Raw genomic sequence first — 22568 nt, 5'->3', positions numbered from 1 at the left:
GATGAAACAAAGTTAGGGTGAAAAAAATACCAATGTTCGCAGACATCAATGGATAAAATCTAGAATATATAGTTGGTACCTCTGAGTAACAGATATTTTAATACTCGTTCATACTACTTGTATCCGTGAAGATAAGTTACAAACAAAAAACTAAAATTAAAATTTAATTTATATTTTATTAAGTTAAATTTAATAAAATTAAAATTAAAATTAATTTATATTTTATTAGATTAAATTTAATTAAAATTAAATTTTAATTTATATTTAATTTAATTAAAACGACTTTGACGAAAATGTCATGTGACATGTTACCATTCTCTAAACGGATACAATATTGAGGGTATTTATGGCCTTTTGGTATTCTATGGAGGTGCGGCAATAAACCATGGGTTACAAGAAAAATTGCCCACAACCAACCAAGAAGGCCCATCACATTAAAAATGGGCCATGGCCTGCAAGATTAGTCTCGTAAGCCCAAGATAGAGGAACAGAAGGAGAGCATGGCTCCTTTCAGACCCAAATCAAGCAGCAAAGTAACCTTCTTCTCACTCGAATCTCACGCATTCTCTTCTCTTCTCTACCATCTCCAGCATTCTCTGTGATGATGACTCTTCCTCATTCCTTGCCATCCATGTCTAACTTTTCCTCCAACCAGATTCGCTTTCTTCTCACCACCTTGAACGAAGTCAACTTTGACTCCGTTTTCCATCAACTCTGTCAGGTCATTCATTCATTCATTCATTCTTTCCCCTTTCTTTTTCTTCCTCCTCAAAAACCCCATCTTAATTTTCACGCTTAATTTTTCTGGGTTTCTCTCAAATTTCGTGTTCGTGCTCTGTGCTTGATAAAGTTTACTCCTTTTTCACCTAGTGCTGCGACAAAATCTCTTTCAGGGAATCCAATTTAAAATTGACTTGACGTTCTTTTGTTTGTTTATGCGTGTGTGTGTTCAATGCTTTAGTTTTGCGACCTTGGTGTGCGGTTTTCGAATATACTGTGTGTTGGAATGATTTTGTGGATTTATGTAGTTTGGTGCTTTTAGGGTTTATGTAGCTGGTGTTACCTTTTCAAATTTACTTTTGTGCGTATGATGTTTGTTGGTCTTCTTTTGAAATGCTATGTTAGATGTTGTTGTCTTCCTGTGATAAGGAGAATAGTCAATCTAGCTTTTTTATTTTACATTATTTTTGCTCACTACGGCGGTTTAGTAAATTGGACTATGAAATGATTTACGTATTGGCTTTGGCCTTTGTAGAAGGTGGTGCCCTGTGTACTGATAATCATTATTTTTGTTGTGTTTTGAGTTTATGCCCAGCTGAAGAGCAGATAGTGTTGTGGAGGTGACTGTAGTGGATAGGATCTGGAGGCTTTTTGCCTTTGGTTTTTAATCATCTGGGATTCTTAAGAGAAATTAATGGTTTTAGTAGACAAAGATAATATGCTACGTTTCATTGTCACTATAATTTGGTAATGGTCCTGTGTCTATATTGCTTCTCCGGTGGTGAGAAGTGACATTTTTCACAATGATTTGTGTGTGCCATTTCTGACCTGTTATTTTTCCGCTGCTTTATGGACTTGCATTTTTGTTTATCTGCTGTCTTGCTCAGTGATCTCTCTTTGCTCCCGTGAACTACTTTAACCTCAGACTAATAGGCAACTATTGTCTTCTGCGCACCTTAGTAGATTTTCATTTTTGTGCTCTTTAATTTTTAATATATTCATATTTGGTACTATCTCTGTATTGGCTGTGTTTTGGATTTGTTATTGACTTATACTTTGTTTGGCTGACAGTTTACTGAATTTGGAACCACTGGATGCATTTTGCTGCTTCAAACTTGCTTGGATCACTATGGTTATGCCAGAAGAGATACAAAAGACATGCAGCACGAGCCAATTCTTGGTGCAGTCATTAAATACCTCTTGGGCAAACCAAACTTCAGTACAGTATTTTCTGAGTCGATGAAGAATATGGAAATCAATGAAAGCTTTTTGGAGAACTTTTGTAATGGATTGCAGTTATCTTTATTGGAAAAGATTATCATCAGTCTTGCGTTATCTGATTCTGAGAATTCTGATTTTAGGCTGTGTGGTAAGTATGAAGTTAGTTTCTAGTTTCAATTCTTTCTTACTGTTTTTCCTATAAACATTTTTCTTGATAAGTAAAATTTATATATTTTTGTAATGTTAGTTTGGTGGTCATTTCTGTTATCTATTGCATCAAGATATTCCCAGAGTATTATGTAGTTTTATGTGTGTGTGTGTCTATATATATATATATATATATATATATATATATATATATATATATATATATTGTTATTTGATCTGAAATATTGCTTGTGTATAGGCAAAACCTTTTGCATGGCTCAGATCGAGGAATTATGCGCCAATCCTGGTTCTTTGAGTTTCCATGAGCAAATTCACGGTGTTATCATGTTCCTAAAGCAGTCCGAGGGTCTTTCCAAGCATGTGGATTCCTTCATGCAGATATTATCACTTGTGGAGTTCAAAGCCACACCACCTTTTGTCCTGACTCCATTGCTTCCTGATGAGATGCATGAGGCTGATTTTTTAAGGTGGTAACTTATTTAGCTATACTTTTTGTATTTGTATGGGTGATATATTTATGGTCAAAAGGCATGGTAATCACAGATTGCTGACTGATTACCATCTATGAAGTTAACTACTCACTGTTTTGTGAATAATATTGAAAACTTATTTTAGCCCTGAAATTAGAAGTTATGTTGAACCGTTTTAATCATTAATTAAATTTTAAATGCTGGTAAAGTACAACTGGTTCCCCTTTTGAATATAACTGTATGTTTGTTTTACATTAGTAATAATAAATGATTAAATTCTGAGATTATGATGTTTCTCTATCTGCATCATTACAGGAATATGGAGTTGTTCCACGACTCTGAAGAAAATGACTTTGATGCTATCTTGGCAGACATACAGAAGGAAATGAACATGGGTGATATTGTGAAGGAGCTAGGCTATGGATGCACTGTTGATGTCTCACAGTGCAAGGAAATATTTTCTCTCTTCTTACCTTTAACTGAACATACAATCTCTAAATTACTTGGTGCTATTGCTTGTACCCATACTGGGCTGGAGGACAACCAAAACACATACTTAAATTTTCGTGCAGCCCATGGATACAATGTTTCTGAGTTGCCGCCACTAAACTCTTGGAATATTGATGTCTTGATTGATACAGTCAAGCATCTTGTGAGTTTTCTTCAATAAATCTTAAAATTTCATTTTGTTATACGCTCTTATTCCTGTTACTGGAATTGGAATAAATGAAGTAAATGATTTCATTTTTCTGATATAGGCACCTCATACCAATTGGGTAAGTGTTATTGAAAATCTTGATCATGAAGGGTTTTTCCTTCCTAGTGAGGAGGCATTCTCTTTTCTCATGTCTGTATATAAACTTGCCTGTAAGGTATGATATCAGAACACTACATATACTTTCCCTTGAGCTTAATTGATATACATGCAAACTCTTATAAAATTCTGAATGAATGGAAATGGGCCTAGCAGGAACCGTTTCCTCTCCATGCTGTCTGTGGATCTGTCTGGAAGAATACTGAGGGTCAGTTGTCTTTCCTTAAATATGCTGTATCAGCACCACCGGAAATGTTTACCTTTGCACACTCTGGAAGACAGCTGGTATGATGATCCTTTTAACGTTTTCTGTTGCTTGTTACCATCTACATATTTTATAGCAATTAATTGCTTTTCAGGCATATGTTGATGCAATTAATGGCCACAAGCTTCAAAATGGACATCCAAATCACTCATGGCTGTGTCTTGACCTTTTAGATGCACTGTGCCAACTAGCCGAGAAGGGTCATGCCAGTGTTGTTCGTTCAATCCTTGATTATCCCCTTAAACACTGTCCTGAAGTCCTACTTCTTGGGATCGCACACATTAATGTAAAACTTAATGGATTCATATTAGTTTGTTCTCAACAGTAATCCATTTCATCTCTTGTCTTGATATGATGTTTTCATTTGTTGTTCATGCAGACTGCCTACAACCTCTTGCAGCAGGAAGTATCTCCAATTGTCTTTCCCATGATTGTTAAAAGTGCTGTAGGCAGTGGGATGATTCTACACCTTTGGCATGTTAATCCTAATTTGGTCTTTAGAGGGATTATTGATTCTCAAAACAACGATGCAGACAGTATTATAAGAATTGTGGACATCTGCCAGGAGCTAAAGGTTGTTCTATTGTAAAGTGTGTATTTTTTCATTTTTATTGTTTTCTTAAATTTGGATTTTAATGCCAGGTATTTTTTTTTTTGTTTAAGTGTAAACTTTGTTAAAATGAGCAGCTTTCACATTTGTTGTGTCCTTTTAGTTATCTTGCAATAAACTTTTAAATTTGTTTTCATAAATACCAATCTCATGTTTCTGTTATTGTTCTTTACCATTTTTAATCTATCATATTTGTTTTGCAGATTTTATCATCTGTGGTGGAAATTATTCCTTCTCATTATAGTATAAGGTTAGCAGCTGTTGCATCAAGAAAAGAATTACTTGACCTTGAGAAGTGGTTGAGTAGCAACTTAATTACATACAAGGAAACCTTTTTTGAGGTAATAATGCCTTCCCTCATTACTTGATTTCTAAATTGTAAAGACAGTAACATTGTAGATATATGCTTTCTGTTGGTTTTATTCATAGACTTTTTAGTCGTTCTTCTCTGAATTTATTGTAGCATGAACATGGTTTACATTATTAGACCTATTCTGCAGGAGTGTCTCAAGTTCATTAAGGATGCCCATTTTGGTGGATCGCAGAACCTTTCTGGCAAATCTTTTCATCCATCTAGTGGTGTTCTGAGTCTATATGCTGAGACAACTGCTACTGTTTTGAAGGTTATACTTTATTCATTTGGTTTCTCTGGCCTCATATAGCCTCATTTGATTTCATTTTTACTGTTGTATCTTACCTTTTTCGACCACAGGTTCTTAAATCTCATAATGACTTGATTGCCACTAGACAACTTTCTGAGGAGTTGGAGAGGCTGCATATATCTATTATAGATTCAAATCCAAGGCTTCAGAATGGCGGGGCAGGCGATTCATCTACTTCTGATGGTTATGCAGATGACATTGAAGCAGAAGCAAACTCTTATTTCCATCAAATGTTCTCTGATCAGTTGACCATTAATGCTATGGTACAAATGCTTGCTAGATTCAAGGAATCTTCAGTGAAGAGGTGGTAACTTTTAAAATTTCCTCTGGTCAATCTGTTACTGTAATACCATCCCAGTGTTGTATTATTTTTGTAGTTCTAGCCTTTTTGTGAATTTGTGGAAGTTTAGTAATCTTTGTATCAAGGTTTTTGGGTCTCACTCTAGCTGTTAATTATGGCTCTTAAAATCTTGCCTGAAGAAAAAGAAAAGTAAACTTTCATGTTTGAACGCATGTGTGTTCTTGTACCTTGTAGGGGGCCAAATTGGTTGGATCAGATAGTTTCTTTTGGATTATAGTGAGTTGGATATAAAAATCCTTCAATCCATGAAAAAGTTGATTGAAAATCTAATCGAATCTGATCCATTTAATGGTAATGCAATGCAATTCATCCATTAATTTTCTTATAGATGAATATCGAATCCATCCATAAAATTAATATTTAAAAAAATTGAAGTTATTTCATTAAAATTTAGAAATAAATTTTGTAACAAATTTAAAAATAAATTTTGAAAACTTTTGAAAAATGTAAATTTAAGATAAATTATGAAAAAAATTAGTTGCACTATTTTTTATCCATTATTGATAGGATGATCTATTGGATATTGATTGATAGCAGGTTGTTCATTAACCATCCTAAAATTAGATGGATGGTGTTGACGTATCCATTTTTTTATATTTTTGTAATGGATGAGTTAGATGAGTTTACTTGTGGATTGCCTGATATATGTTTGATAAATGGATTGCTTTGCCACCCCTGGTCCCTTGACGTATCCATTTTCTATCAATGCATTAACTTTGTGGTGTAAGGTTAAGTGCTAAAGTCCTTTCTCTCTTGGTGAGTTAACAGGGAGAAATCGATTTTTGAATGCATGATTGCAAACTTATTCGAGGAGTATAGATTTTTTCCAAAGTATCCTGAAAGGCAACTCAAAATAGCTGCAGTTCTCTTTGGTAAGTTTCTCTTGTGGTATTGCAGATGGTGAAATCTAACTTCATATGGTCACCAATGAACTGGGGTTTATGATGGTGTTTTGTTTCACCCAATCAACTTTAGATCTGGAATTGGTGAATTTTAAGTTATGGAAAATGTTTTTGTGCAGAGTTGTGCTCATAAATGTTCATCTTGTGAGCACGAGGCTTCAATACTGCATTTAGATTATAATGTACATTAGTAATTCCGTTTGCTGACAAAATTTACTGGGCTTGGTTGAATCTGAGACAGTGCTAGTTACATGCTCTGTTAGAAAATTTATTTCCTTAGGCTGATTCGAACTTGTAAACTTGTTATCCCTGTATTATGTAGTGCATACAAGTTTTTGGCATTTCTTCATCATAGTGTGTGCATTACTAAACTTATGTTTCTGAGTATGCACACTGCTTGCTTTTTCTACCATTAACTGAGCATGGTTACAACAATTTTTCTTATTCTTCGGTACTATTCTTCCATCATTTATGTTGCATTTTTTGTTTTTACCCATTGTACCAGGTTCTGTGATCAAGCATCAGCTTGTAACTCATCTATCCTTGGGGATTGCACTTCGTTATGTTCTTGATGCATTGCGCAAGCCTGCAGATTCAAAAGTTTGTGTTGTTTACAATATTGAATTCCTTAGACATTTTCATTTGATGTAAGGGTTGACAATGCTTCTGAATGTTACAGATGTTTTTGTTTGGAAGTCTGGCATTGGAGCAGTTTGTGGATCGTCTAATTGAGTGGCCTCAGTACTGCAATCATATTCTTCAAATTTCCCATTTGCGTAGTACGCATTCAGAAATAGTTGCTTTCATTGAGCAGGCCCTCGCCAGGATTTCCTCTGGTCATTCAGATGGTGATGGGCAGAGTCATGCTTCCGTTATTACGAACCATCATTCTGCGCAGGCTACATTAGGGCACGTAGAGGTAAACATAACTTTTTATCATTTGTGTTTGTCCCGTAAGTTATTTTCTGAAATTAGGGTCAGATTTAAGATTCTGGTTTTAATTTTATGTTAGAAGTGCAGTTGCACATGGGTAGTCAGTTATTATTTCATTTTATACCTTTTTTAGTTACGTATTATATACTTTTATGTTAGTGGTTTGTTACATATTGTAACAGTTGCCTAAGTTGGTTGTTCTAAACCTAGTTTTAGTTTAAAAGTTTGTTTATTAATGCAGCTATGCTCAATATGGTCACACTTCAGTTTGTGTTTGATTTATTTGATTTTGGGTTGGGAGTGTTGTTAACTATCAGTTATTGTAGTGCAATAACCCCATAGTGTAGTGGGTTTCACCCCGAAATGCAGTCATGGCAGCCTTGCTCCTTGCAGTTGCCTTGCTGGGATGTTGGATCATATCCCAGGATGAGCATAAATAGGTGAGAAATAAAATGGAAGTTACAGTTGATTTGGTGCTCCTGTTGGTGAAGTACTAGAGTGAGAGAGAGTTGATTTGGTGCTCCTTTTGGTGAAGGACTAGAGTTGTGAAGGATGTTTTTGATAAGCAACTGGGAACCCTTAGGGAAACAGGGTCGTTTTCAAAATTTTTAAAATTGGGTGGCAATATAACCAAATTGGAAATCCAAACCGTGAGTTGGGGCAATTGATTTGCTAGCAGCTTGAGCCTGCAAACTAGAACACATCGGGTGGGATCAGCACAATGATATGCTTTGATTTGTGGATTTTAGGAGTAAAATTGTTAGTCCACTGTGATCCCCAATTTTCCTGATCTGCTTCCTGTGTTTGATTGCATGGGTCTGCTCCACTCGCAAGACTGTAGATACTCACATGACTTTTTAACCTCAAAGCCGAGTGTTTTTAATGTTGTCTTTGTTTATTTATTCTATCTAATTTTTACTGATAGACTTGGTTGGGCTTCCGTACTTTTAAGTAAGCCCATAGACTTTTTTATTTGCATTACATGCAACCTTTGCATATCATTCTAATGCAGTTTTTGTCATATCGATCATAATATAGACTACGCTAGGGTTCTGAATAATAGTCATTTGTTCCATTTTTGGGTGGAAGCTCAACTACATCACTTTTAGGTGTTATGTTGTCCATTAGGCGAATCATTAGTATGATATCTTGGTGTTAGTGGTTATTCTGTGGAGACCCATTGCAATAGTATTTTGTTTTACTGAGAGATTTGTGGTGGGGGAAGAAACGTGTTATGATTACTTGCCACTTGATAAGATTATAGCATAAAAACAAGATTATGGATAATAGACATGATATTTCTTTTCCTTTCAATTACTTTTTATTTAATTTCTATTCGGGTAACATTATTAATGCTGTATCCTTATAGCAGCTCGGTGGCTCCACCGTCATACAACCTGGGCAGCAACATTTGTCACTACAGCTTCAACAGAGACGTGAAAATCCCTTGGATGATCGTCATAAAGCTTCTGTGGGTTCATCTACTGATGTAAAACCACTGTTATCTTCTCTGGGGCAATCTTCAGTACTACCTACTGATGCTTCTAATACCAATAAGGTATAATACTTTTATATTGTTGTTAGAGCATTGTAATATTCTGTATTCTTGTATTGTGTAGTGACATACTTGGGTATGGGAAGGCTGCTCGACAGTCAGTAACAGAAGCTGTTAGTTTCTATTGTAACTTGTGGTTGTTGGTTGTTACATAATCAGTGATATTTTTCATATATTGAACTACAAATTTATCAATGATTTTATCAAAGAATAGAATCCAGTTTTTATTTTAAACTGTTTAACTTTCTCAGTTCCCATGTTTTATTGTATTTCTCACTCTTTCCTTATTGTTTTGGGACTTCGTTTTCTTGCTACAATTGCAGTTACATAGCTCCGTCAGCACCTCGTCAATGCTATCTTCTTCTTCTCCTGGTTTTGTTCGCCCTTCCCGTGGACCTACTTCTACCAGTATAATTTTGTTACTTGTTAACAGTTATTGTTGATTAGCATAAAGCCATAACTATTATCCTTTAATTATGCTTTTATTTGGTATGTGCATTTGATGTAGGGTTTGGATCTGCCTTGAACATTGAAACATTGGTTGCTGCTGCTGAGAAAAGAGAAATTCCTATAGAGGTTCTCTAGCCTTTTACAATTAATTTATTTGATTGGCTGGTTTCTTGAGTTTTGTTAATGAATTTGTTCAGGTGTTTAGATTAGATTTTAAATACCTGCTCACAAATAGTTTTGAAGTTTTTCATTGTTTTACTTTAATTCCTTATATGAATTTAAATTGGGTTTCTTTTGCTTGCTGGAATTTAAGCCTCATTTTTTTGCTAACAGGCTCCAGGGTCAGAGGTTCAGGACAAGATATTATTTATTATTAATAATGTTTCTGCTACTAATATTGAAGCTAAAGCAAAGGAGTTCACTGAAATTTTGAAAGAACAGTACTATCCTTGGTTTGCGCAGTATATGGTTATGAAAAGGTTAGGTCTGATCCGTAAGTTATATCATGTGTCATATAATTGCTTAAAAAGTTACACCTTTGTGGGTATATAAACAACAGATAGCGAGTTTAGTAAGGGTTCCCAGGGAAGCTTATGTGGACTATTGGGGCTAATGAATAAAAATGAGTAGGATACCTAAACAGGGATTTGAAGCTATGGAATTTGGTTTTGGATATTGTCTAAGTCCTGTTTTATAGTGATGAAGTGCAAGGAGGTTTAATTCGACTGTTGGGGGTAAATAGAGAATTAAATGTTGTAGAGCACTTTACAGATCTCAGAAGAGAAATTTGCTTTTATTGCATTCTTGACCTGCATAAACCACATGTTGTATTCTTCCATTACGAAGACATTGTGTTCGTACCTATTTTCAGCGTACTCCATTTTCCATACAAAATGAACTGGACCTAGAGTTAATCAAGTTGTTGACTCGGGTTTAACATGGGAATAATGAGTTATTAGATGAAACAAACAACCTGTCGTTAATGTTTTATATTTCTCTCAATTGAATTTTGAGAAAGAATTGAAAGAATTGAAAGATAGAAATTAAGACAGAACAGGAAGCCTTAAAACTTGGGATCTGAAGTGAGTGACTTTGGGAGTTGGAGATGGAAGAAGTTTCATGTTTTACATTATGTTCCTTACTATATGGATTTTTTTTTGAAACTCCGTGTTTTTGGCACATCTTACTCTACAGCTGCTAATTATCTTATCAAATCTAATTTTCGGCTTATAATTACCAACTGATACTTTCTTCCAGAGCAAGCATTGAGCCAAATTTCCATGACCTTTACCTGAAATTTCTGGATAAAGTTAATTCAAAGGCTTTGAACAAAGAGATTGTTCAGGCAACTTATGAAAATTGCAAGGTTTGATGTTTTTTTTTGTTCTGTTCCTTGCTTGATTGAAGTTTAGATGTGTGAAATGTTTGAAATAATGCTTATTGTTTACATAATCTTCAGGTTCTTTTGGGATCTGAGCTCATTAAATCAAGTTCAGAGGAACGCTCTTTGCTTAAAAATTTGGGTAGCTGGCTTGGAAAGTTAACAATTGGCCGGAATCAGGTTTTGAGGGCTCGAGAAATAGACCCAAAGTCTTTGATTATGGAGGTAATTTCCAAATGGAATATATTTTAGGAGTAGATGGCATTTCAAGTTATCATTTGCTTATCAAATTGTTTTCCACATTGTAGGCATATGAGAAGGGGCTAATGATTGCTGTTATTCCATTTACGTCAAAGGTATAATTTCTAGGTGTAATTAATTTTCATTTGTTATATTCAATAGCATTCTACATTATCTTTCAATTTTATGTTATAGGTCCTTGAACCGTGCCAAAGCAGTCTTGCATACCAACCTCCCAATCCTTGGACTATGGGCATTTTGGGATTGCTTGTTGAGATTTATTCAATGCCAAACTTGAAAATGAACCTAAAGTTTGACATAGAGGTTTATTTTCTGTTTCCTTACTGGAGTATCATTCACATACTTTTGTTACTCGTCGACCTATTTATGGGAATAATTGTGCTATACAGGTTTTATTCAAAAATCTTGGTGTTGATATGAAGGATGTCACCCCAACATCCCTCCTGAAGGATCGAAAAAGAGAATTTGAAGGAAATCCTGATTTCTCTAATAAAGATGTGGGGGCATCTCAATCACAAATGATCACTGATATAAAATCTGGTCTTGTACCTCCAGTAAACCAAGTGGAATTGCCACTTGAAGTCACCAATCCATCAAATACGGGTGCTCATCCACATATGCTGTCTCAGGTTTGTCCTTACGTTCTTTTGGTCTATGGTGATAATTTAGTTTTGTTGATTTATAACTATTTCTTTGAATATTTCTGGGTGGATAGTATGCTGGCCCTCTTCATATGTCCTCGGGTGCATTGATGGAAGATGAAAAGGTAACACCTTTGGGATTGTCCGATCAACTTCCCTCTGCTCAAGGACTGTTACAAGCAACTCCTGCCCCAACACCGTTTTCTCTTGGCCAGGTTTGGAACCAAAATCTTGTTTCCCTCCTTTGCTGGATTATTTATAGATTAATAGCATGTTATTTTTAAGCATCACTGGTTGTTACTTCTTCTGGTTACAGATGCAACCACAGATACCTAATATTGGGACTCATGTTATTATTAATCAAAAGCTCAGTGGTTTTGGTTTGCAAATGCATTTTCAGAGGTATGGTGATATCATATGTTGTTCATATTGTTTGAATCTATGTATGACGTGGATCCTATTTTTTATTACAGAGCGGTACCCATTGCAATGGATAGAGCTATCAAAGAGATAGTGACTAGTATTGTGCAGCGTAGTGTTTCCATAGCAACACAAACTACAAAGGAGCTTGTTTTAAAGGTTTACATATTTGTGATGCCTTGCTTCTAACTGCTTGATTTTTGAAATCCCATTTGTTTTAGTTCTGAATTTAATTGCATTGGATATATATCTAAGATGTTTTGGTTTAGAACGTCACCTTTTTAATTGTTTGATATCTTTTTAACTGTTGATTAAATTTGTATAGAAACATATTTTGTAGATTTTTTGCTTGAATTTAATGTGTCAATCATTTGCAGGATTATGCCATGGAATCTGATGAGACACGCATATTAAATGCAGCGCACTTAATGGTCGCTAGTCTTGCTGGGAGTTTGGCTCATGTTACTTGCAAGGTAATGCCCTTAAATATGATATCTTTTCTGTTGCTTATAATTTTATGGTTATATGCCTTTAGACTGCTTTTGTTTTATTTTCTTCTGCCTAATGCATCTCGATTTGTAGGAGCCATTACGGGCATCAATCTCCGGTCAACTGAGGACTTCACTTCAGAACCTAAATATTGCCAATGAAATTTTGGAACAGGCTGTGCAACTTGTAACCAACGATAATCTTGATCTAGGTTGTGCTGTCATTGAGCAGGCTGCTACTGATAAGGTTAGCTGCTAAACGTCTGTGGTTATAGTGATTTGTGGCATAGCTGGGAGCGGGGAAAAAATTTCATTTGTTTCTTTTATTTGGTAATATAATAATTAATTTTAGAGAACATACACTATATTGCTAGATATGGATATGTAAACCACCAATTGGTCACCTCTGTAAAATTATCGGGTTTGTAAGATCAGTATTTATCAAAGTGTAACCTTCCTGGTATGTAATTATTTGATTACTGTGTGAAATGCTTCTTGCGTTATAATTGACTGATGAAACATAAAGGGGATGTAGTAAAAGTACCTCCGTAGGTCACAATTTATATTGGCCTTTTCTTGTTTAATTAACAAAAGAAAATTTCAAGGCTGCAGAAGTATGAAGGTGAAGAATAAACAAAAGGAGTTGCAGTGTAAAATCTACATTGTGTAGGTTTTAGTTTTTTTTTTAATATATATATATATATATATATATATATATATATATATATAAAGGTATTGCTGTCGGGGCCTATGTAGATTTTTTAAATCGTTTACTGAAGGAAAAATAATATTTCATGGTATAATTCATATATAATCTGATAATAGATTTTATTATTAGCCGTTACTGATTTTACATATTGGTTTAGGTGCAACCTTACTTTTTATCAATGATTTTTCAAATCAGTAAAATATTGTTTAATACTGGTGGCTACAACTGCCTTTTCTCCTCTGACTTTGCATTTACACAGAAATCGAATTTAACTGGTTTGTTGTCTGTGATGCTATCTTATAGGCTATAAGCACTATCGACACAGAGATTGGTCAACAACTCTCTTTGAGAAGGAAGCATCGAGAGGGTATGGGTTCTACATTTTTTGATGCAAATTTGTATCCACAAGGTTCAATGGGTGGTGTTCCAGAGCCTCTTCGCCCCAAGCCTGGCCAGTTGTCACTGTCACAACAGCGTGTCTATGAGGTATGCATTTGGCTTTATGCAATGTGTGCTGGGATTTGTGGAGACTTACACCATGGAGTTTAATTTATGTTCATTTATATTAGGACTTTGTTCGGCTTCCTTGGCAAAACCAGTCTAGCCAGAGCTCACATTCTATGTCTGCTGGTGTTGCTGCTCAATCTGGCAATACTGGTCTTCCTAGCACCAATGGTTCTGTATCTGGTCAGGTTAACCCTGGTTACCCCGTGAGCACAGGATATGAAGGAGTATCTCGACCATTAGAAGATATAACAGAGTCTAATTTGGCTCCACATTTTAGGTCCCATCTTTTTATTTTTTATGGTTGGTTTTCCATCTTTATCATCTATAAATCCAAATTTATTCACAATCTGCATTTAATGTTTCAGTGCTTCCTCAATTCACATTAGAGCATCTGATAGTGTTTCACAGCATAGTTTGGAGAAAGAGTCTGTTGCTTCATTTCCTTCAGCAGCTTCCACCCCTGAATTGCATGCAGTGGATTCGTCTGATGTGAAAGTGAGTTTTTTAAATAAAAATCATTGTTTCTTCTAAAATATCATGATTAGAGTCTAAATGTTTTTGAAATTTATGGCCAGGAATCCGGAACTTCGCAGCCACTAGTTACATCAGGTGCTATGGAGCGCCTTGGAAGTAGTTTCTTAGAGCCTTCTCTTACTACAAGAGATGCCCTAGATAAATACCAAATTGTCGCACAAAAGGTTGTTACTAATCTTTACAGATTATTGTGATATTAGACTCTTTGTGTATCCCATTATAGAAAGGTTAATATAGCCAATATATTTCATTTGTAAAAATGAGTGAGAATATTGTTGTGTTTCAAGGAGTGTGTTTCATTCATTTCTACCAGGCTTTTTTTATTTAGTGAATATGAAGTTTGACCACTTGTCATATACATCACGCTCTTATCCAAAGCATGCCAATTAGAGAAGTTTCTTAACATGTTCTGTGTGTATGTTGCTGTTGTGATGGAAGACTGGTCCTAGGTAACTAGGTTTTTGAAGTTATTGGTGAATTGATGCATTTTATAGATAATTTTGGCAATGCCTTCAAATAATTTCTTTCATATTCTGTGGTCTTTTTATGATTAAATGCAAATGCAACGGAGGGTGGAAATTAAGGTGGCCTGTTTGCTTATGCCCTTGAGGTTTTTCTTGTTAGGTTAACCTCTCAGGATAGTTGATATTGTAAATTTAACTTATGGCTGGTAAGGATATTGCATGTGTTTAGAAAGGAATAGGTTTCGCTGCATGGTATACTTTTAAAAATGATACCTCTGCATCAATGGAATCTGCTTATGTTATTCTTTCATTTTTTGTTTTTATTTTCATTAATCTCTGATAAAGCTACAGATTTTCATACTGTAGTGTGGTAAAATAATTTTTGAAGCATGACCATCAATTGAGTCATGGTTTGTTGGTTAAATTAATTAATTATTTGATGCAATATTTGTTTCAGATGTTTATTGACTGCCTTTATGTCATTGGTTTCAGTTGGAAGCTATGGTCAGCACTGATTCTAGGGATGTAGAAATCCAGGTATTTTACTGTGGTTCATATTCAAGTTATACAGTCTGTACTGTTATGCCTAAGATGAATTACTATTACTGGTGTTTTTTTTTTACCTTGATAATTTCTTTTTCACATGTTTTAATATCTGTCTTGGGTTCTTACTTATATTTAGGGTGTCATCTCTGAGGTTCCTGAGATCATACTTAGATGTGTTAGTCGAGATGAGGCAGCTTTAGCTGTGGCTCAAAAGGTGTGCTTCCCCCCACTGAGAATTTTATGGTTCATGAATTTTACTGAACGTCTAATGCTATGTGGTATCATGAATTGATTACTTCAATAATTCGGACGTATTGTCCGTGTCATGTCTGATACCTCCACTTTGGGTTGATGGGATTGACAATTTTTTGTTTTTAAAACAGGTATTCAAGGGTTTATATGATAATGCATCAAACAACGTCCACGTCTCTGCGCATCTTGCAATCCTGACTGCCATTCGGGATGTTTGCAAACTTGCTGTGAAGGAGCTTACTAGTTGGGTATGTTTTGTTGAACTCAAAAAAGTTGCCATGAGTTGAATGTTCTATACATTGTTAGAATTTAATTTTTGACAATTCTTAACTTACATTTTGTAATGTTCTGTATACTTGATAGTTGTTTTATAAAATTGCATATTGTGAATAAAATATTGGTGTTCTCTGTTTTTAAATTTGACAGAGTAGGTAACTTCTGTTGTTTGTTGATAAAGAAAAATTCATTTGAAAATGAGAAACAGCAAATGATTGTTACCAACACTCCCTCCTGTCTCGTATAAAAAAACAAATAATTAATTTACCAAGACCAATTAAAGTAGTGAAGCTAGTTAGTTATAATTACTAATGAAGTATATTTATATTTTTATTCCGAAATCCATAGAATTCAATGATTTAAGTGCTTATATTAAATGACATCTAATATTCAAACAGTTATACTTGCTCTTTAATTTGTTTTAAACTGTCCATTCTTTACTCCTTGTAGGTAATTTACTCAGAAGAAGAAAGGAAATATAACAAAGAAATTACTATTGGGCTCATTCGTAGTGAATTGCTAAATCTTACCGAGTACAATGTTCATATGGCAAAACTTATTGATGGAGGAAGGAACAGTATGTCCGAAGAAATTACTTTTTAATTGCTTTACTTTTTTCTGTGCTACTATAATGAAGCAACTTACTGGATGAATGTGCAGAGGCTGCAACGGAATTTTCCATTTCCCTTCTTCAAACCCTGGTTATCGAGGAACCTAAAGTTATTTCAGAACTTCACAATCTTGTTGATGCTTTGGCTAAGGTTTGTATTTGTACACGAATCTCTACATTCCTTACTGTACCCTCTATTCCTAACAATATTTTATTTTTCAGCTTGCTACAAAGCCTGGATGCCCTGAGCCATTACCACAGCTTCTTGAAATGATCAAGAATCCTGGTGCTTTATCATCTAGCAATGCTGGAAAGGAGGATAAGGCAAGACAGTCAAGAGACATTAAGGTCACAAGAGCAATGTGGTTCAGCTGCCACTATTGTTCATGCACTTTTTGTCTTTTCTTCTGGTTTATTATCTGTTGTTGCTTTTGGTTTTCCTGAAATCTGGATTTTTTGTAACCATGTAAAAAACAGGTTCCTGGTCTGCTACCTGCAAACAGGGAAGAGTTCAACAGCGTGGATTCTATTGAACCAGATCCTGCTGGGTTCCGGGAGCAGGTATCACCTTGAAATTTATAGATAAGTTTGAATTTTGGTTGCTTGGCTATGACACTAATTATGCTAGATACTGACCATAACTGCTCCACAATTTGACTAAGTTATGCTTTTGATGCCTGCTTATTGTAATTTTTTATTGAATATATCATTTCGTCCAGCTGTACCTGAGTTATGACTGATTAGAATAATTCATCTGTGTTAGCTACACCTTAGAATTGCACTCAAAGTTATGATTGTTTTTTTATGCCTTTGTAAGATCTATAAGCTTTGGGAATAAAAGAGTGAGCACAATATGAGAGTTCTATAAGTTTTTTTTTTTTTTTTTTTTTTACATTTTGGATAGTCAGCTTAAAAAAGTGCCTATGTATAAGTTATTTTTATATTTGAGTGGAAAATAAAATTAACCTGTTTTCATATGCTGTTTTGGAGAGCTAATTCGAATAATGAAATCAGCTTAGAGACATATCATAAGTTATGTTATATTTCAAGTCCACATAAACTGTAAAGTAAGTCTTTCAAAACACACCCTTGTAAAGTTATTATGCAAAAATAAATGGAATATTGAGTGGCTCCTTTTAGGCTTAGGAAATGTCATGTGTAGCCAATTGGAAACCCTTAAATCTAATACTATTGCATTTCATAAAAGAAAGGAGAAAATATATTTTGCAAGATATGGTTATTCTGATTTTGTAAGAGCAATATTGTGCGGCAGGCTGAGTTGCATGTAGTTTCATAAGTTGATTATTTTTTTTCCTTTGTTTCTTACCGTTCATTTTTCATTTTTTTAGCAAAGGGTTATTGGCATAAAATCTTTCCTTAATCATGTATGTGTTGGGCCAGAAACAAAATTTGAACTGCTAATGCTTACTTATTTTATGCCCAAATTGTAGGTTTCCATTTTGTTCAAAGAATGGTATAGAATTTGTGAGCTTCCTGGTGCCAATGATACAGCTTCTGCCCACTTCATCTTGCAATTGCATCAGAATGGGCTGCTGAAGGGTGATGATCTTACAGACCGCTTTTTCCGGCTATTACTGGTGTGGCTTTTCTTTCATCATGCTGGTTATTCATTTCTACTGATGACCAGGATTGTCAGTGTAACCTCTTTCCTTGTGCTTTTTTTTTTTTTTTCCAGGAGCTTGCTGTTGCGCATTGCCTATCCACTGAGATGATTAATTCAGGGTCACTACAATCCCAACAGCTGCAGACAATGTCATTTCTTGCAATTGATATTTACGCAAAGCTTGTCTTCTCAATCTTGAAGGTTTTTAACTGTCTATGTTTTTCTTTTCTCGTTTCTTTTTGGAGTTTTTAGCATCTAAGCTGTTCTGTTGGTTGTTGGAACAGGGATCAAACAAACCCTTTCTTTTATCCAAGGTGTGCAATAAACGAAAATTTGAACGCTATCTTTCTATCTCAAGGGCTTTATTAAATGTATAATTTTAGTCTAATACTTCCCATTGCTTTATGATAGATTCTAGCAGTTGCTGTCAGATTCATTATAAAAGATGCAGAGGAGAAGAAGGCATCTTTTAATCCAAGACCACTTTTCAGATTATTCATCAACTGGCTTCTAGATCTTGGTTCACTCGAACCTGTTACTGACGGTGCAAATCTCCAGGTGTTTGTCACTTTCATTTACTTGAACAATTTATTTCTTTGTTTATTTTTTGGGTACAAGCGTGGGTTCAAACTTTTAATAAGCGTTGACATTGTTGATATATGTGTAAATTTGAAACTGTCAGAATTTTATTAGCAGATGGTTTTATTATTTGCTGTAATCACACGTCAATTAAACTGGTTTTGTTTGTGTTGATTTTTATTGCTTTTGCCAATGCATTTCAACCCTCTTTCCATCAACCAATAAGCTTAGAACATGCATGCGTGTTTGACTAATACCACTTCATGAATTGCAGATTTTGACTGCTTTTGCCAATGCATTTCATGCATTGCAGCCCCTCAAAGTTCCTGCGTTCAGGTTAGTAATGCCCACTTCTGATTCATAGTTTGCTGTATTTTGGTTTAAGGATAATGATGTAATGGGATGCTATTTTATTGTGATGTACACTTTTTAACTGTTTGTGTTCCGCTCTTATGGAATTGTTGATGTTGCTGAATTCATTTAAGAATTCCAGATCACATTTTTTTTCGAGAGATGTAAACATTGTTGATTAGGGATCATGTACTTCTAGTTTACTTCGTCAGATATTTGACCCTTTCTCGGTGGAAGTAAAGAGGTTGTATATTTGATTTTCGGGCTATATGTTAAGTAAAATGTTGAACGGGCTCTGAAGACATTAGAAATTTAAAACACATTAACTTTGCTTGTGAATTATGTTAGAATTTGGGTTGATTATATATCGGTTACTTAATGCAATTTCAAAATTGAGGCACATATGACCCAAGAATACATTTTAACTCCAATCTGAGCAGACATTCTTTGACATGCTCCTCATTATTGTTTATGATGACTAATTTTACCGATTTTACTATTGGAAGGTGGATCTCTATCTAAATATAATGTATAGATCTCTATCTTTGGGCAGACAAATATCCACCTGTAATGAATTTACCATATTGTAATATGTCCTCTATACTGGTTTGAATTTTTCCACGTTCTTCCTGTATCATTCTGCTAGACTCTGGACAAATTTTTTGTACCTTTGATGAGTGAAATACAAAATGTATTAGTTTTTTTAGAATGATTATGTATGTTAATTGTCCTGATGCTTGTATTTATCATTTTGAGTGAGTATCTTTATTTAAACTCATTTGGTTGTAAAGTCAACGTTAGCTCTTTTATCAATATATATTTATAGATTCTGTAATGTCTACACAGTCTATCTCTCACACACATCGTTTGATTTTGTTTTTATAACTTAGTTCCTTTGTGGGCATGTTTCTTCAGTTTTGCATGGCTTGAGCTGATAAGTCACAGGAGCTTCATGCCTAAAATGTTGACTGGTAATGGTCAAAAAGGTTGGCCTTATATCCAAAGGTTGCTAGTAGACCTGTTCCAATTTATGGAGCCTTTTCTGAGGCATGCTGAACTTGGAGACCCGGTTTGTGTCTATCTATGCCTCAATTATTTTCTTTCATTGGAAATTCCAAGAAATATCTGATTTCTTTTGTTATAAAAATATATTATCAGATAATTCTTAGGATTTCTAACAGCTTCCAACTGGGTCTATGTACAATAATGCTTCTTACATCTACACTTTTTTTTCTTTTAATTTTGTTGTGATCAGGTCCGTGTCCTCTACAAAGGGACATTAAGGGTGCTCTTAGTGCTACTTCATGACTTCCCCGAGTTTCTATGTGACTATCACTTTACCTTTTGTGATGTTATTCCTCCAAGCTGCATTCAGATGAGGAATATCATTCTAAGTGCATTTCCACGGAGTATGAGGCTGCCCGATCCATCTACTCCTAATTTGAAGGTCTTAGAATCTCTTGTTACCCACACACCCCCAAACGTTTTGTTAAGGTTAAGGAGCATTAAGTTGATGTTACTACTGCCTTGTGCTTTTGTATGCAGATTGATTTACTTCAGGAAATTACCCAATCACCCCGCATTCTTTCAGAGGTTGATGCTGCACTTAAAGCAAAGCAGATGAAGGCTGATGTAGATGAATACCTTAAGGTCCGCCATTCCCTCTTTGAATTTGGTCTGTTTTAATAGTTGATTTGCTATGTTATAATTCTGTAGAATTATCATGTTTGATGCATTTGTTGCTCGTCAACATGTGAATTCATCTTGGTCAAGATTTTCTACTTTTTATTTCCTTAACTGATTCACTCCAATCTATTTTTACTTTGCTACATTTTATTCACAAGCTAACAATCATTTTTTTTTCGCAGACAAGGCAACAGAGTTCTCCATTTTTGTCTGAACTGAAGGACAAGATGCTTCTCGCACCCAATGAAGCTGCCTCTGCTGGGACTCGATACAATGTGCCGTTAATCAACTCACTTGTGCTATATGTTGGAATGCAGGTACTTTAAATGGGAAAATTTTAAGATTGCCATTTTAAATTGGAGTTTCGAAGTTGCTGAGGTTTTTTTGTTCTAAGCATGTTAGATTGTATGTTTATGATCACAATGCAAAGGTCTAAATATTTTTTTTTTGGTATAACAGGCAATCCATCAGCTTCAGGGACGGACTCCCCATACACAATCTTCAGCAAATGCTTTCCCCTTAGCCGTATTTTCTGTTGGTGCTGCATTGGATATTTTCCAGACACTCATTGTGGACTTGGACACGGAAGGCCGCTACCTTTTCCTAAACGCCATTGCCAACCAACTGCGTTACCCTAATACCAACACACACTACTTTTCCTTTATCCTTCTTTACTTGTTTGCTGAATCAAACCAGGTACACCTAAACTTGTGCTATGCCTTTTATCTTTAGCTATATCAGACATACTTCCAATTACTATTTAGTTATATATTCATGTTTTGACATAGCAGGAAGTTATCCAAGAACAAATTACCAGAGTCTTGTTGGAACGCCTAATTGTTAACCGTCCTCATCCCTGGGGCCTCCTCATTACATTTATTGAACTCATCAAGGTATTTTCTTCGTATTTTTGTACATATTGCAGGTTATTAATCAAATTACTTCTCTTATCTCTTTGTAATTTTTTCATGTCATTTGGCAGAATCCTAGGTATAACTTCTGGAACCGGAGTTTCATCAGATGTGCCCCGGAGATCGAAAAACTTTTTGAATCTGTGTCAAGGTCTTGTGGTGGTCCAAAACCAGTGGATGATAACATGGTATCCGGTTGGGTCTGAATGTCTTTGAATACTTGCTAGTTTGTGTAGGTTAGACAGTAGTTAACCCTAACCATGTTAGTTAGGATCATTTCCTCAGTTGTAATCTAACACTCTGTTTCTACATTGTATATCTTGTATTAGTGAAATTTTTTCCCCTGGAATATGCATCTGGTTTCTTCTATACAAAAATTTACATTTATAATTATTTTCAGTAGTTTAAAACTTTTAATAAAAATATACATTTTTAAACTTTATCGTTATAAGTATATACACATTGATACAAAGTACAGAATATATTTTTTATTAACTAAAGATATATGGGCTCTTCTTCAGTGATTCATCACATCTAATTTTGTAATAAAAATGCCGAAAATTTATGCCTGTTTTGTTGCGCAAGATCTGACCCTTTAATAAACATTTTCCATAAAAACTTCTGAGAAAATTTAGTACAAAAAATTTTCTATTAATTAAACAGATTCAAGACCCTGGATCAGTGAGGGCAAACAGCATAATTACACACTCTTGTATTCATACATGGAACCAGAAGGCCAATGTAAGAGGTGGAAAAAGTATCTAAATTTAACATACTTAGTTGTATTTTTAGAAAATTGGAAGTCCTGAGGAATAAGTGAAAAAATGGTTGAAAATTAGTGAGAATTCTTATAAAAAACTTTTTTTATATAATATTTTAGATGTGCTTCGGATAAGTTGTAAATCAACATAAATAAAAGGTCAACATTTATTTGAAGAACAAAGAGAAAAGTTAAAATCAATTGAACCTCACGGGAAGTGATTGAAGCAATTCGTTAACTGGAGAAGAAACATTTTCTATTACGAAAAGGTGAAGAAGCTCTAAAACTATCTCCCTCATCCTCCAACCCTTCTCAAATATATTACTGGAGACAGTTTGGAACTCAGGCATGCCATGAGTGTGGCATCTTAAGCTTTTTTGGCAAAGGAATTTGCACACATAAAAGTTGCCTAATGTGGTCACTCATTTTAACTTCAC

The 22568-nt window shown here is 34.8% G+C and overlaps 1 protein-coding gene across 4 annotated transcripts; it reads left to right on the top strand.

The window, feature by feature from the left end:
* The first annotated feature begins 505 nt into the window (after positions 1 to 505).
* LOC106774010 (CCR4-NOT transcription complex subunit 1) lies at positions 506 to 21726 on the top strand. Of its 4 annotated transcripts, none has more exons than XM_014660799.2 (51): positions 506 to 721; positions 1792 to 2089; positions 2348 to 2576; positions 2895 to 3231; positions 3338 to 3451; positions 3550 to 3678; positions 3753 to 3944; positions 4038 to 4232; positions 4472 to 4609; positions 4769 to 4891; positions 4981 to 5234; positions 6060 to 6163; positions 6699 to 6793; positions 6873 to 7112; positions 8499 to 8684; positions 9005 to 9089; positions 9190 to 9257; positions 9465 to 9610; positions 10389 to 10497; positions 10591 to 10737; positions 10821 to 10868; positions 10948 to 11076; positions 11163 to 11402; positions 11489 to 11629; positions 11731 to 11816; positions 11888 to 11993; positions 12212 to 12307; positions 12417 to 12569; positions 13335 to 13517; positions 13601 to 13815; positions 13904 to 14033; positions 14114 to 14236; positions 15029 to 15073; positions 15219 to 15296; positions 15466 to 15582; positions 16061 to 16187; positions 16271 to 16371; positions 16443 to 16568; positions 16698 to 16781; positions 17672 to 17818; positions 17917 to 18045; positions 18129 to 18158; positions 18256 to 18402; positions 18698 to 18759; positions 19690 to 19843; positions 20030 to 20221; positions 20320 to 20424; positions 20643 to 20777; positions 20920 to 21156; positions 21252 to 21353; positions 21443 to 21726. In XM_014660799.2, the coding sequence occupies exons 1-51, from the start codon at positions 602 to 604 to the stop codon at positions 21575 to 21577; spliced, it is 7212 nt and encodes a 2403-aa protein (XP_014516285.1). In that variant the 5' UTR covers positions 506 to 601; the 3' UTR covers positions 21578 to 21726. The 4 variants fall into 4 exon arrangements, with proteins under 4 accessions (XP_014516285.1, XP_014516286.1, XP_014516284.1 ...); XM_014660800.2 differs by having other exon boundaries at positions 8496 to 8684; positions 16443 to 16544; XM_014660798.2 differs by having other exon boundaries at positions 8496 to 8684.
* Positions 21727 to 22568: the final 842 nt, after the last annotated feature.

The sequence above is a fragment of the Vigna radiata genome, chromosome 9, assembly GCF_000741045.1.
Source record: "Vigna radiata var. radiata cultivar VC1973A chromosome 9, Vradiata_ver6, whole genome shotgun sequence".
Classification (NCBI taxonomy): domain Eukaryota; kingdom Viridiplantae; phylum Streptophyta; class Magnoliopsida; order Fabales; family Fabaceae; genus Vigna; species Vigna radiata.
The sequence above is the reverse complement of the archived record's forward strand: the minus strand, read 5'-3'. Positions and strand labels throughout refer to the sequence as shown.